Source organism: Symphodus melops, assembly GCF_947650265.1.
Source record: "Symphodus melops genome assembly, chromosome: 11".
In the NCBI taxonomy this organism is placed as follows: domain Eukaryota; kingdom Metazoa; phylum Chordata; class Actinopteri; order Labriformes; family Labridae; genus Symphodus; species Symphodus melops.
In genome coordinates, this window is record NC_136701.1 from 1,238,889 (window position 1) to 1,252,770 (window position 13,882).

Consider the following 13,882-nt stretch of genomic DNA (forward strand, 5'->3'; position numbering starts at 1 on the left):
CAGCAGGTTGGGTCGCCGACGCTGCTGAAGAATGAAACACAAGACACAAAGAAAAGAGCAAAGACAAGATTATATTTACGTGTCCTTCATGAAGTCTAAACAAGTCAAGTAAAAGTTTAAGCCAGGTATAAATAAAGTGATCGAGTTTATTTTGTTTGTTGTGCATTTTTTCATTTAGCTAGTTGCTGTTTATATTTCACAGCAACACGATTTAACAGCAAGTCACCAGTCTGGGATCCTGAGACAGAAACAGAACATACCACTTCCAACCTGATCCAATCCAATATGGATGTTGATTTATTCAGCATGTGTGAAAGCAGCTTCATAGATAATGGACGTATCAGTAAATCGTTTTTAAGACTGCGCTCCAACTTCAAACTGGGCAGGTAGAAAGAGATCAGTGTCATCTCGTTACTGCAGCATTAAAACACGAGTCACTCAGGTGATGCTGCCGACTCTTCTCAGAAGGATTAACTGAAGGTTTATTTAAGCATACCTAACATGTTGCTGTGTATCTGAATGAATACAGGGGTTGGAGGACGGTATGTGACCACGGCTCGCTGCACACGTGATGTGTGACCACATTCAACACGCTGTGCTGGGCAATGTTACATGCATGTACGCACGGCTCGGTGCCCAAACCCCTGTGGAACATGTATTTATATATGCTGAGCATGTGTGCACGCTTCACCTTGACGCCTCGTCTTTAGATGGGGCGAACACATGGGCTGTGTTTGACCTTTAACGTCTGCGCTGAAACTGAAAAGAGCAAAATGGTGCTGGATAAATGCTGCATCATTAAAGAAGCAGCAGAGATTCATGTTTGAGCTGGTGAACGTGAGCGTGAACACCGTGAGCCGTTATCTCCCGTTATTCTTCTTTATGGATCCTGCATGGTTTCTCCACCGACCTGCTCGCTCTTTAAAGTCGACCACCTGTGGCGTACTGAAAGTAAACCTATCCACACGCGTGTTGACTTAACAAGCCTGAAACATCAAAGTTATTTATTTTCTTTCTTTCTAAGATTTATTTTTGGGCTTTTTTTGGACCTCTCTGCGTTAGATACGCAGCCGCCAACGCAGAATACGCACTTGCGTACCTGCAGTTGGTGGTCGAAGTTGTAGTATCGTCAGTCCCGCTAGAGGCGCTCGTGGGCGTAATATATACAGTCGCTGGTTTCTATGGTTTCCCCGGACGTTTGGCGTGCATATAGGAGGCGTTTTTAAAAAAATGACGGAACAGGACACGATGTTTGAGGAGCGTTTGATGGATATGGTTCATGATTATAACCATCTTTATGATATCCGTTTCAGGACCACACAAACGGTAGACACACCGAGCTCTATTTGGCTGCCTGCCCCCTACAGGAGGCCTCCGGTAAGACACGTATGTTACGTTTGGACTTTGCGAGTATAAGCAAAGACAACGCGAGTGACAATCAGAACGCGTACGTGTCCGTTTGGTAACGTTGAGCATATTTCGGGCCTTAGAGATCGGACAGTGAATGAGAGAGAGAGGACTGTACAGTCTCTGTTCATGGGGCGCACACACTAACCACTGAGCCACCGGCGCCCCGCTCATACTCACTTCTGTTATCACACAATATTCAGCCGAGTGTTTTGATGGAGATCAATATTTGAAATATTCATTTTAAGTCCCTTTTAAAGTGTGTCTGTGTTCAGCTTTCAGCCGCCTCCATCCCCGCGTCCAGCTGAGTGATGTCATGAGGTCGGAGGGTACGTGCCAAAAAAAAACGGGATTCAAGGAACAAAACAGCTGTCATGAGAATAGTCGGTGTCGTCGGCGTCTTCGTGACTTGATGAGTCTCAGGCCTTAAATATGTGTCCTTCTTTTTCAATCATACTTTCTATTTGATTTTCTTTTTCATTGAAGTTTATGTTCTGCCTCTGTTTTCTTCCATTTTTGCACCAATATCATCAAGACAAACTTCCTGTTTGCTTGACTTTATAACCCTGGTCGAGAGCAGCTTTCCTTTGATTTTTTCTCCACTCGTTACGATGAAGTATTTTCATCAGCACTTTAACTCGTCCTTAAACCCCTTCACGGATTTTGTCGCGACTTTGCATCAAACTGCTTCCAAAAAACAGCGTCTGTATTCCTCCACTGCCAGTCGATGCACTTTCAGTACAAATCTATAGGAACCTTTTGCAAGCATCAGTTTGTCATAGAGCAAGTCAGAGACAGAACATCTGCTTGATGTGCTATTATTATGTAATATCTATTTATGTGCTGTTTTCAAATAAACGTTTTCTACTTAATGTAGCATCGACTTAATGTTTTAATACTTGGAAACAAATTCAGGCGTGAAGGGGTTAACCCTAAATGGGTTGCTGAGTTGTTTTGCACTTCACAAAGCCGGGGAACTCCAAACATTAAAAGCTCAAACACTTTATTTTACAGTATTTACTCTACACATGTCGTTCTCCCTGTGGTGAGTAAATGGACACTTGCGTGTATAATTGGCGTCCCGGCCCTTTAACTCGGGTTAAAACCGTCTTATTATGACTGTATTCAAAGGGATTTGTCTGCTTACAGTAAGAGCAAACGTTTGCATCGTCTGTCCTGTTAATCTGTTTGTTCAACTGCTTCACTGCTTCATTTGATTAACCAGAGTTCACCTCTGACACACAGATGTCGTTTTACCCACAATGCACCGGGGCGCAAGAGTAGACAACAGGTGTGGGCTTGATAGGGACACAGCAGGTGCAGGAGTCTAAACAGTGGACTGTCTCTGTCTCTGAGGAGAGACGAAGGGAAGACATGAAGAAGAGATGAAAGACTAAATGAGGAGAATAAATCTGAACTGTAGCTTTAAGAAAAACCCATCGAAACCACTTTGATCCTTTTCCACGTCTTTACTGAAAACGCTCCTTTCATAAAGAACTAATCACTTCCACTTACGGCTGCAACCTGACGCCCCTGCACTCAAGATGAGGATTTATGGTCTCGGTCCTGACTCGGTCTCGATCCCTGGACGTTTGGTCCTGACTCGGTCTCGATCCCTAAACGTCTCGGTCCTGACTCGGTCTGGATCCCTGGACGTTTGGTCCTGACTCGGTCTCGACCCCTGAACATCTCGGTCCTGACTCGGTCTGGATCCCTAAACGTCTCGGTCCTGACTCGGTCTGGATCCCTGAACGTCTCGGTCCTGATTCTGTCTCGATCCCTAAACGTCTTGGTCCTGACTCGGTCTGGATCCCTAAACGTCTCGGTCCTGACTCGGTCTCGATCCCTGAACGTCTCGGTCCTGACTCGGTCTGGATCCCTAAACGTCTCGGTCCTGACTCGGTCTCGATCCCTGAACGTCTCGGTCCTGACTCGGTCTGGATCCCTGAACGTCTCGGTCCTGACTCGGTCTCGATCCCTGAACGTCTCGGTCCTGACTCGGTCTCGATCCTTAAACGTCTCGGTCCTGACTCGGTCTCGATCCTTAAACGTCTCGGTCCTGACTCGGTCTCGATCCCTGAACATCTCGGTCCTGACTCGGTCTGGATCCTTAAACGTCTCGGTCTTGACTCGGTCTCGATCCCTGAACATCTCGGTCTTGACTCGGTCTGGGAGCACCCCGGTCTCGGACATGTCCTGGTCTCAGTTAGTCTGCTCTTGACTACATCCCGACAGTCCTCACAGTAACACAAGTCCGTCATTTGGCAGTTGAGACTCTCAGGTCTGTTTGAGAATAATTCATCCTAAAACCTCGGACAAAGAAACACAAATCTTTTACTGCTGTGAGCTTTTATTGAAACTATAAGATGTGATGTGTTACCCTGCAGCAGCAGCAGCAGCTCAGTCCTCTGTCACAGCGTCTGCTGCCCCCTGCTGGTTCACTGCCAAACTCAAACTGTGCTGCTTAACTTTTAATAAAGCTCTCATAGTAACTGTGTGTGCATCAAACCGGACTCAGCACACAAAGAAAAGAGCATTAGGCTCCAGGTCCCGTTCACTGATATCAATATTTTACAGACTTTTACTGAATATGATTTTTAATAATTAGACTGAAATACATTTTTTTATTATTATAAGAGCAAAGTAAATGTATAAAAACAATAAAAAGCGCTTTTAATCGTTTGCCTTCTTTAAGACTTGAATCTGTGCTGTGAAGTTGAACTCTCGGTTGATGTCGAACATGCAGCTGGAGTCCACAAGGTGGCGACGTTTGTTCACTCAGTCCTCTTTTTCTTTACTTTTAAAAACAGGGTGAAGTTTGTGTAAAGGCCGGTCACAAACATCATGGTTGGAAGTGTTCTGGAGCCGGAGACATTTTCTCACCCTGAAGATGGTCGAGTAAAACGAGGGACCGTCAGTAACTTGACATGTTCTACATCATTTATTCACGCTCATATTTATTGTATTTGTATTGTTTTTACAGTCTGCTTTCTTGCAGCATGTTGGTCAACCGAGGTTTTAAAAGTGCTGTAGAAGTAAAGATTGATTGATTGATTTCCTGCAGACAGAATTGATCTTCCTGCTAACGTACCTGTCATGTCATGTGACTTTTAGTTCCTCACATCACTCCTAGAAATGAGAGCAGCAGCTTAACCTTTGGACGTTTCTGTTTTTTTCTGTTTTTAATTGATTTTCTTTTCCGATATCTTTCATGTTATGTAAGAAACATCCTGAAATATTACACATTTATGATTTTTTTTTTCTTTTATTATAAATAATCAGTATAATTTTCTTAAGTACGTGTAAAGTTCATTGACATGTTCCTCCAGATTAGATATTAAAAATCATTGAAAAAAGAGACACACCTCTTTAAAAGACTAGTGTGCACATCCAAACAGCTGCAGGATAAAAAAAAAGTTTTCTAATCTTTTGGCAGAGGCGATTCTAGAGTCTGTTGGGGCCGCAGGCAAAAATTCAAGGGCCCCTCAAACCACCTTTATGTGGTCCAGTGTTACGACACTCGTCCTCTTTTTTTAAAAACTCCCAGACAGATATTAGCTCTCTTCATTTTCCTTTAGTGTTTGATTATAGACTGGTGTAGTAATGACGTATTTTTGTAGGCCAACCCGAAAAAATGGCGCCGGTGGTTCCTATGAAAATTCGCCTATGGGATTTTTTCATTGGATTTTGGATCATTGCAGAAAATAATCTGTGTGTTAAACACACGTTTCTGATGTGTTGTTGTTCAGCTGGATAATCTTTACAGATGAACATCATTTATATGAAGTTTGAAGAGTTAATGCAGCCCAGAGAAGTAAAAAGCTAACGCTATGCTACAAGCTAACTACACCGCGGTCGGTTTATTATGACGTCACGACCGTTATGCTTCATCGATCTAATCAGCGAATTTGACAAGCTAGCTAAACGTTAGCTTAATAAGTTGTTTATTTACCTAATATTTACAAGAACACTGAAAAACATGACTAGAGGCTGTAAGGAGGATTAGGGAGAGAGTTCCCGGCGTGATGACGTTTAATGTCTCCATGACAACCACTGTAGTCTCAGTTAGCTACTCGTTAGCAACCGCCGTTTAAAGTTTGTGTAAAAACTTTAACATTCACAAGTGGGGTCTTAGCTAACGTAGTTTATTTCATCTAACAAAACGTCAACATCTCTTCAGCTTGTGTGAACCACAGATCTTATTTCAGTCTAAACACAAACACATTCAAAATCCACATTGACTTTTAGAGGTTAGAACCACGGTGCTAAAATGCTAACTCACTTCCTGGTTTTAGGACTCAAAACTACACCAGTCTATAAGGAAGCACTAGAGGTTTCAAACGGGGCCCTGTTAGGGAGGTTTGCTCCTGTCATTGCAAAAAAAAAGCATCACATTTAGAGCGACCGCTGCAGCTCGACGTTTGTGAGCCCTTTAGGGCCCCTTACTTTTGACATGCAGCGCCTCTGACCTCTGACCTCTGACCTCTGGGAGGACGACGCTGTCTTCAGAATATGTTACTGCTACATTGCTAACGACCAATTGAAATTGAAATTGTGTTTTTTTTCTTCTTATACTTGTGTGTTTTGTCCGTTGACTGGGTGTAATGTCGCCCTCTTGTGGCTGTTGTGTTCATTGTCCCTGTTTTGTCTGTTAACAGGTGATAATGATTCTCTTGCTGATTGTTCACGTTGCACCTCCAAATCTGTATGTAGTTTATTTTTTTATTTTTTTTTGCCAGTCTGGACACAAGAAGTCACACGAGATCTGATGTTTCCAAATCTGATTCAAACCACATCAACAGGTGGCTTTGAATGTGATCCGACTCAATCTGATCATCTCGGTTCAGATTGAGTCACTGATGTCTAAAAAATGGTGACCTGTTGTGATTTTATCCTTATTTGTTAATGTCCTATATTTATATTTCTTCTGCTTGCTTTATGACGCTGTGGACCTATGGGTCTGAAATAAATACCTTTAACTTCATGTGACCTATCCTCCGTCTTTTTATTATTCAGTCTACATAAAGTATCTGTCTCACTCATGATGAAACAGGGGCTCAAATAGCAGAGAGGAGGAAAATGCACTGAGGGTAATAAAGTTAAATAGTACACTGGAGAGGTCTTGAGCACAGTTTGTTAGCGTTATAAATTCCAGACAGACAGTGAATCACTCCTGCAGGACAACACTGTTTACTTTACACTCAGCCGAGCAGCTGCTGCACGCTAACTGTGATTTACATTTAAATCATATCAGCGCCGTCAGTGCAAAGGTCAGAGCGGGGATGTCTCCTGTAGATATGAAGGGATCGTATAGGAGCAAAGTGCATCAGGCAGACACAACACTGACGGCTCCTCCTGCAGATGAGATGTGACTGAAAGCTGTGTTGAATGTTTTTATTGCTCGCAGCTTCTCTGTTAGAGCTTTGCTTAATTCCTCTTGTGAACTTGTTCTGCCTGGCGTGAGTAAAAAAAAAATAAAAAATCAATAAAAAATACAGACTGACACTGCTCTTCAAAAAATCACACTACAGCTGTGTTATATTAAAACGCCTTCGTTTTCTTACGTAAGTGATGGGTCAAACTCAAGGTCAGAGCGTTGTCATCAGGGGGCGGAGTCTGCATCGATAGGCTCGAACCCTTATCAATAAAAGTGGTGAACTGTTCCTGATAAAAAAGTATTAAAAGCATAACCTGCTAATTAAAACAGTCACATGCTCTCTCAGTTTGTGATTTATTTGGATATATTTCATATGTATCTTTAAATATAAAAAAAGGGATATTCTTAGGGCGCAGATGATCCTAGTGATGCGATCGCTCCCCATATAAGGACATAGTCCTGAAGCGGACAGACTGGGTTCGAGTCTGGCCTGAGGCTCCTTTCCCTCAGGTCATCCCCCCCCCCCCCTTTAAATCTTTAACACCCTGCCCTTTTTTTCTAACTCATTTCTTTGAAAAGTTCATGGAATAATGACTTTTTATTTTTCTAATAAACAAACAAGCAATCCTGGTAAACTGGGGAAAAAAGGAGATTGACCTTTGACATGTTTTTTTTAATAAACATTTTTAACTTCCTGACTAAGATTCCTCTTCTTCGTCTGTTCCTGCAGGGGGCGCTGCAGGCTCATCGGCAGCAGCCGTCATGCTCAACCTAACAACAGGCTCAGAGCTTCTTTACTTCCTTCTGTTGACGTGTTTATTTGACTGTTTTATATTTAAAGGGACTGTTTCAAAAACTAAAGAATATTAAATCATGTTGCAGACAACTTCTCACTCTTATTTATTTATCATTGTTTATTTATCATTGTTTATTTATCATTGTTCTACTTTTGACGTCTTTGTAAAACTTAATTTCGGCTACAACAAAAAATAAATGTTCATTTATAGTCTCCTTGTCTGCTTTCAAGGCAACCTGTTCTGTGATATTACAATAAATTAACTAAACATTAAATTATAAATTACAATAAAGAATATGGGCTCCATCTGATCGTTTTGCTATAAGTCTACACTAATATAAATTTACTAGAGAAAAATAATCTACATAAAGACTTTTAATAATAAACCGTTCTCCCAGGATGCCGCTGAGTAACCATGGTAACACACACTTCCGGTTTCTACCTGAGAGTGAAGTTTGTCCCAAAGGCTGTATTTCTCTATGGACTTCATTCAGCTGTGTGACTTCTGACGGGGGGGGGGAGGCTTTCCAGCCTCACGTGGACTTTGCACTTCCACATTATCTTTATTTGTCCAAGCCCTCTCGGGCTTCCGTACTCACTGCAGTCCACTGTAACTTTAAGAAGAGGGGAGCGGCACTCTGACATGATGACACTACACTGGGCTGCTCAGCTCACTGTCGTCCTCTCCGTCTCCCTGCTGGGTCGCACCATGTCCGCCTCTGACTGGAAGAAGAGATGTGAGGAAGAGTGGGCTCTGCACGGAGCTCCACTGCCCGACTCCGTGGACTGGAAGTCCGTGTATGAAGCCAAACCGCTGGGGAGGAATCTACTGAAGAACCACTCACCTCACGGTACCGAACCAGGAAACATGAAGGAGTGCTTTAAAAGTGATAGAAAGTGATGTGTAGACTGTTCATAGTCTGATCCAGATGTTTCTCTACATTTCAGCAGCTGCATCATCACAGCTGTTTCTAACTTTCAGCAGCGACTTTTACTTTGAAATGTTCCTTCCTGTTTAAACTGTTTTGCTCCTCAGTTTCTTTTAACTTTTTTTTCTCTTGGTTTAAATGCGGACAAACTTGTATTGCTCAGAATTGAGCAACTGTCTTCTTGCACCACCTGAAGTCTGTTGCAAGAAGACAACACCCTGCTGTTGAAATCCTCCTGAATGATTCTAGTTTACACTCCGTCCAGCTGCTGACATCCACTGAACACAGCAGCTGCATCAATAATCACACTCTGTAATGCAGCTGCCAAGAAATGTCATGGTGGTTTATTCATTTAGTTTTTCTGATGTAAGAAAATCACTTTTTTAGTGACCAAATGAAAAAAAAACACATCAATTATAAAGAAATCTTTCAAATATAGCAAAAAGGTGGTATCAAAAATTAAATTGGATCTTACACAAAAACAAAATAACTAAAACGGCTCAATCAAAACAGCATCCTTCAAAGTAAAAGCATGGAAGAGTCCACCTTTTACAGGGAGCTGCAGAAAATGACTTTTTATGTTGTTGTTAACCACGATTATTTTCAAAAGGCCAACGTGTACCGTCTTCTTCCTCACCTGTACCAACATGTTTGGTTATAAACCAACGATCTGACATCCAGCATGTGATTGGTTAAAGTCTGAACTCATGACCTCCTGAGCTGTCAGAGTGTCAGTAAACAAAATGACCCCGGTATCACCAGGGAGGAAGAAGCCGTTCCACATGTGACACAGTGAAAACCGTACGAGACTTCCTGTCTCTGGTAACCATGCCAACAGGTCCCAGGATGTTCCCCACAGATCCTTTTAAAGCTTCGTAGTCAGATTCTTGAGATCCCTCCGCAGGACGTTGATGAGGGTGGTGGCGTGCGGTGTGACGCAGCCGGCCCACCTGTCAGGAACACGTGTGATGTGTGCTGAGGGAGTTCACAGGTTTCTGAAGGCGCGCCTCTTTTTGTCTGATTTCTCTCAGGCGTGACTAAGGATGGGCCGCCCCCCGAGCCCGAGCTGCCTGACATGCCGGACCGCGGACCTCCTCGATTTGTACCTGAAGGTGAGAGACGGGCGTGTTTGACTGATTATTTATAAAAAAAAAAAAAAAAAAAGGACGTTTTGTAAAAGTGAGGTCTGCGTTTGTCTTGTTCTCAAGGGAATTTCACCGGATGGACCACGAGTTCAGAAACCCTCCCGTACGACACCAGTGGCATCCCAGCAGGCGCTGTTATCTGTCAGCTGGGCCGTTACAGGTGTGTGTCACTGCTGTTTACTGTGTGTACGGTGAAATAAAAGCAGCAACCTCCAGGGTTCAGACATGAAGTGCAAGAAACCGCAGTTCATCCAATGTCCACTAGAGGCTCCAAAAGCTCTGTTAGAGCCCGAAATGTAACAACAACCTGAACTCTAAATTATTTTTTTTTTAACAAAACCCAAAATGTAACAACTTGTTTTGAGTTTTGTTACATTTCTTTTATAATATTTCGGGTCGTTAACATGACCCGTTTCCACACAGCGGTCCGGTACGGTTCGGTTCAGTAAAGCCTGATCCTGTTTGTGTTTCCTGAAGCTGGATGCTGATAGCCGCGTCAGCTACGTAATAGCGCCACATGATAGCAGCTAAATGCTAACAGCTAATATTAGCATGTTAGCTAAATGCTAACATGCTAATAAATTCAACAAAGGAGAAAATCGTGACGCAGTGTGCAGCGAGGAGAAATACAGACCAATAAACCATCGACTGTTTAAGCACGGTGGGGTTGTGTTTACTGCTGTCACACAGGAAGTGAAGATTCATTCAACCAATCAACAGCCTGCAGTGTTTAGCTCCATCTTTTAGGGTCGGATCGATATTCTTGGCGCCCCAACAGAATTGACCCAAAAGTTGGACGGTGCGGGTCGGTTATTTGGGGATCTTTCCCGCCTTCAGTCTTTTCAAACACAGCCGGTGTGTGCCGTACCGAGACGATCCGAACCGAACCGCTCAGTGGAAACACGACTTTAGAGCCTGAAAATAAAAATACATGTTTACGTCCTGGTACATAATTCATCATTTATCTCTGTTAGCACTTTATCTGTCCCTGTATGCATGGCGTGTTAAAAGTGTCCTCCCTGTCCAGCTGGTTCTCCATGGAGCAGGTGGTGGACCTGAAGGCCGAGGGCCTGTGGGACGAGCTCCTGGATGAGTTCCAGCCTGAGATCCTGGTCCAGGACTGGTGGGTTAACGAGCGCCAACGCCCGCCTCCGCCCTTTATTACAGGCTGTGTGCGATTACTTATCAGCTCAGTCTGTGCAGAACATTTCACACACGTTTATATGAGAGTGTGTGTGTGTGTGTGTGTGTGTGTGTGTGTGTGTGTGTGTGTGTGTGTGTGTGTGTGTGAGAGAGTCAGTTCGTAGTGAACTTGTGACTTACTGTCATTTTGGTCCTTTGACACGGCGGCCCACATACTGAGCTCGCAGTGATGAGAAGGTCATTTAGAAGAATCTCAAAATTTGTCTCCCAGAATTTTTTTGGGACATTTTAACATGAAAAAAAAAAAGGCATAAAAAAGTTATTTTTTAATGACTCATTTTTCAGCTCGTATAAAAGATAAAATAAGCCGTCATCAATTTGGAATAACGTGCACCTTCTTTGTTGTTGATTAGGAAAAGAGGATTTTAGCATCAGATCATTTCATTGTCAATAATTCTTCCCTCGGACATAAAAGGATGATAATATTATATATATTTCAATCAGGAGAGACGAGTGATATTAAGAATGAATTTATGACAGCGACAGAGTGATGGACAGAAGGAGATTTGACAGAATGTTTTGGCGCTTGGACTCTACGGGGTGGAAGATGCGATTTAGTGATGAAGTCCTGCTCGTCATTAGGATAGACCCCCCCCCCCCCCATGGAGTCCAGACCCTGGTGGTGGAGGACTGATGATTTGATGAGACCGAGGTGGAGCTGACTCTGCTTCTGAAGATGGCGGTGATGGGGAGGTGGAGCGGCGCACGAAGCCAGCTTGAAAGAACTCAGGAAGAAAAAGGATCATATTTAAAAGGAGAGCTGAACGATGATAGGCCGACAATGAAGGAGGAACGCTGCGCCATTGGTTAGACGAGGTCAGCTGACAGAACAGCTGATTAACCCACGGATCACTTAAAGTCTTCCTTACTGAACTTTCGCTAAGCTTCATATAAAACAAGATGTTTGCACTTCAGCTTTAAACCTCGTTCTTCATTGATGTGTCGTGTTGAATTGGACTGGTTGACTTTACTGGACACAAACGTTCTGGTTTATTTTAACCTGAGAACACCGTCACTGACGCCGGCTGATTTTTACACCGTGTGATAAACACAATAAAAAGTGCGAGTCATGAAAACATGACAGATTAGAGGAGTGGTCTTTAGTAGCACAGAATGACTGACTCGTTCACTCTTCGTGCACGCCGCCTGAAAGTCTCTGATTTGTAAATATGACGGATGCACGACACTGTCCTGATCTTTCCGTCTTTAATGGAGGTAAACGCTCGCCGTCACTCGGACACGTGAGAGGAGATGAGCTCGTCACTGACGTCCTTCTCTGCGTGACTCTCAGGTACGAGGAGAGTCAGCTGCATGACAACATCTACGAGCTGCGTGTCAAGTTACTGGCTGCAGACAGAAGCACGGTGATCGCCGAGCACGCGGTCCAGCCCGTCGACGACCGCAGCGCCTACTCGCACAACTGGAAGGAGGTGAGTCCCCCGAGGCCTGACGGGCACAGGTGCATGCTGGGTGATGGAGGCTATTTTTAAGATGTTGAACTACAAGCAGAAGCTACCTGAAGGCCGGAAACAGTCTCAAATAAAACGAGACAAAAAGTTTAGACGAGTCAAGTTTGTTCGTTTAGCATCTTTAAAAAAGACAGACGACATCGACTCGTAGCCTCGAACGCATTTCATACAAATACACTCGTACAATGTAAGAAAATGACGTGAAGGTGGAAAGCAAAGTTTTATTTACAAGCTTGAATTAAATTTCTAAAATGTCTGATTCATTTAAGTCAAAGTCATTTTTATTGGAAATTCAGAAAATTTGAAAAAGTAAAATAAAAACTTCAAACCCCCCCGCTGCAAAAAAACTGATTCAAACTAAAATAAAAATCCAGATGTCCAAAAGCAGAAAGATAATGTGCATTCAAAACAACAGTAACAACAAAACTGTTGACATTACTCTACAGTTTTACACCTTTTAATGACGTGACAAAGTTACGTACTGGCCCTTTAAGGAGTCACAGAAACTGTAAATCCAGGCTGTTTAGTCAGCACATCATCCAGTCAAACGTGTCATCAGGTCTTAATCGACACCCTGGATCCAGTCAGAGGCCGTTAGCATACATGTAGCTGCAATGCTAGCAGGCTACAGCTTCATCTGTGTGTGTGTGTGTGTGTGTGTGTGTGTCTCTCTGTCGGCCTGCAGGTGTCACACGTGTTCTCCGGTTATGGACCCGGGGTGAGATACGTTCACTTCCTTCACCGGCTGAAGAACATGTTCCTGAACGGGTTCCACCAAACTCTGTTCACCAACAGCTCGGTGATCGTGAAGCCCACGAAGAGCAGCTCGTAGACGGGCTGCTGCTGAACCCTGCAGAGCGCACACACGAGAAACACGCCAACACGGTCAACATGTAAACACCAGGATCACTCAGGGCGTGATCTTACTGCTCTTTTATATGCAGTTTTTATAAACCTTGATTTGCTGATTATTCTGATCTTGCACTTGCTGAACCTTCCTCTGGTTTGTGCAATAATAAAGGGCTACTTCCTGACCACTGTGTTCATGATTCATTTTAACGTCTGAAGCTGGTCGACCTTCTTTTTTCAATTAAATATTCACAGATCTTTTAGGACGTCTGAGTGTTTATATATAAGTTACCGTACATGTTCTGCTGCTCTGAAGTGCTTTATTTATTTTTCTCACGTTACAAAGATTATAATTATAAAGACCAATAATAAAAGGCCCCTCTTTACAAACAGGCAGGTTTATAAAACGATGAGTTCTGAGGGCTGCAGATGTGCGAGTGCACATCACCCCAATCCTCGCATCTTTGCACCGGCTCCCGGTTCGTTTTCCAATCGATTTTAAGATTTTATTGTTTGTTTTTAAAGCTTTGAATGGACATCAAATTTATACTCCGGCGCGCGACTTGAGGTCTGAGGGCCAGCTCCAGCTCATGGTGCCTGGGGCGAGACTTAAAACCAGGGGGGACAGGGCTTTCTCTGTGGTTGGCCCCCGACTCTGGAACGCCCTCCCCCTCCACGTCCGAGTGTTTTAAGTCTCGTCTTCAGAC

General features: G+C 43.4%; 1 protein-coding gene across 1 annotated transcript; it reads left to right on the forward strand.

Annotated features, from left to right (window-relative positions):
- The first annotated feature begins 8,110 nt into the window (after positions 1-8,110).
- nccrp1 (P1, F-box associated domain containing) lies at positions 8,111-13,360 on the forward strand. The gene is made up of 6 exons (XM_079355921.1): positions 8,111-8,431; positions 9,541-9,621; positions 9,718-9,814; positions 10,682-10,777; positions 12,149-12,287; positions 13,012-13,360. The coding sequence occupies exons 1-6, from the start codon at positions 8,224-8,226 to the stop codon at positions 13,156-13,158; spliced, it is 768 nt and encodes a 255-aa protein (XP_079212047.1). The 5' UTR covers positions 8,111-8,223; the 3' UTR covers positions 13,159-13,360.
- Positions 13,361-13,882: the final 522 nt, after the last annotated feature.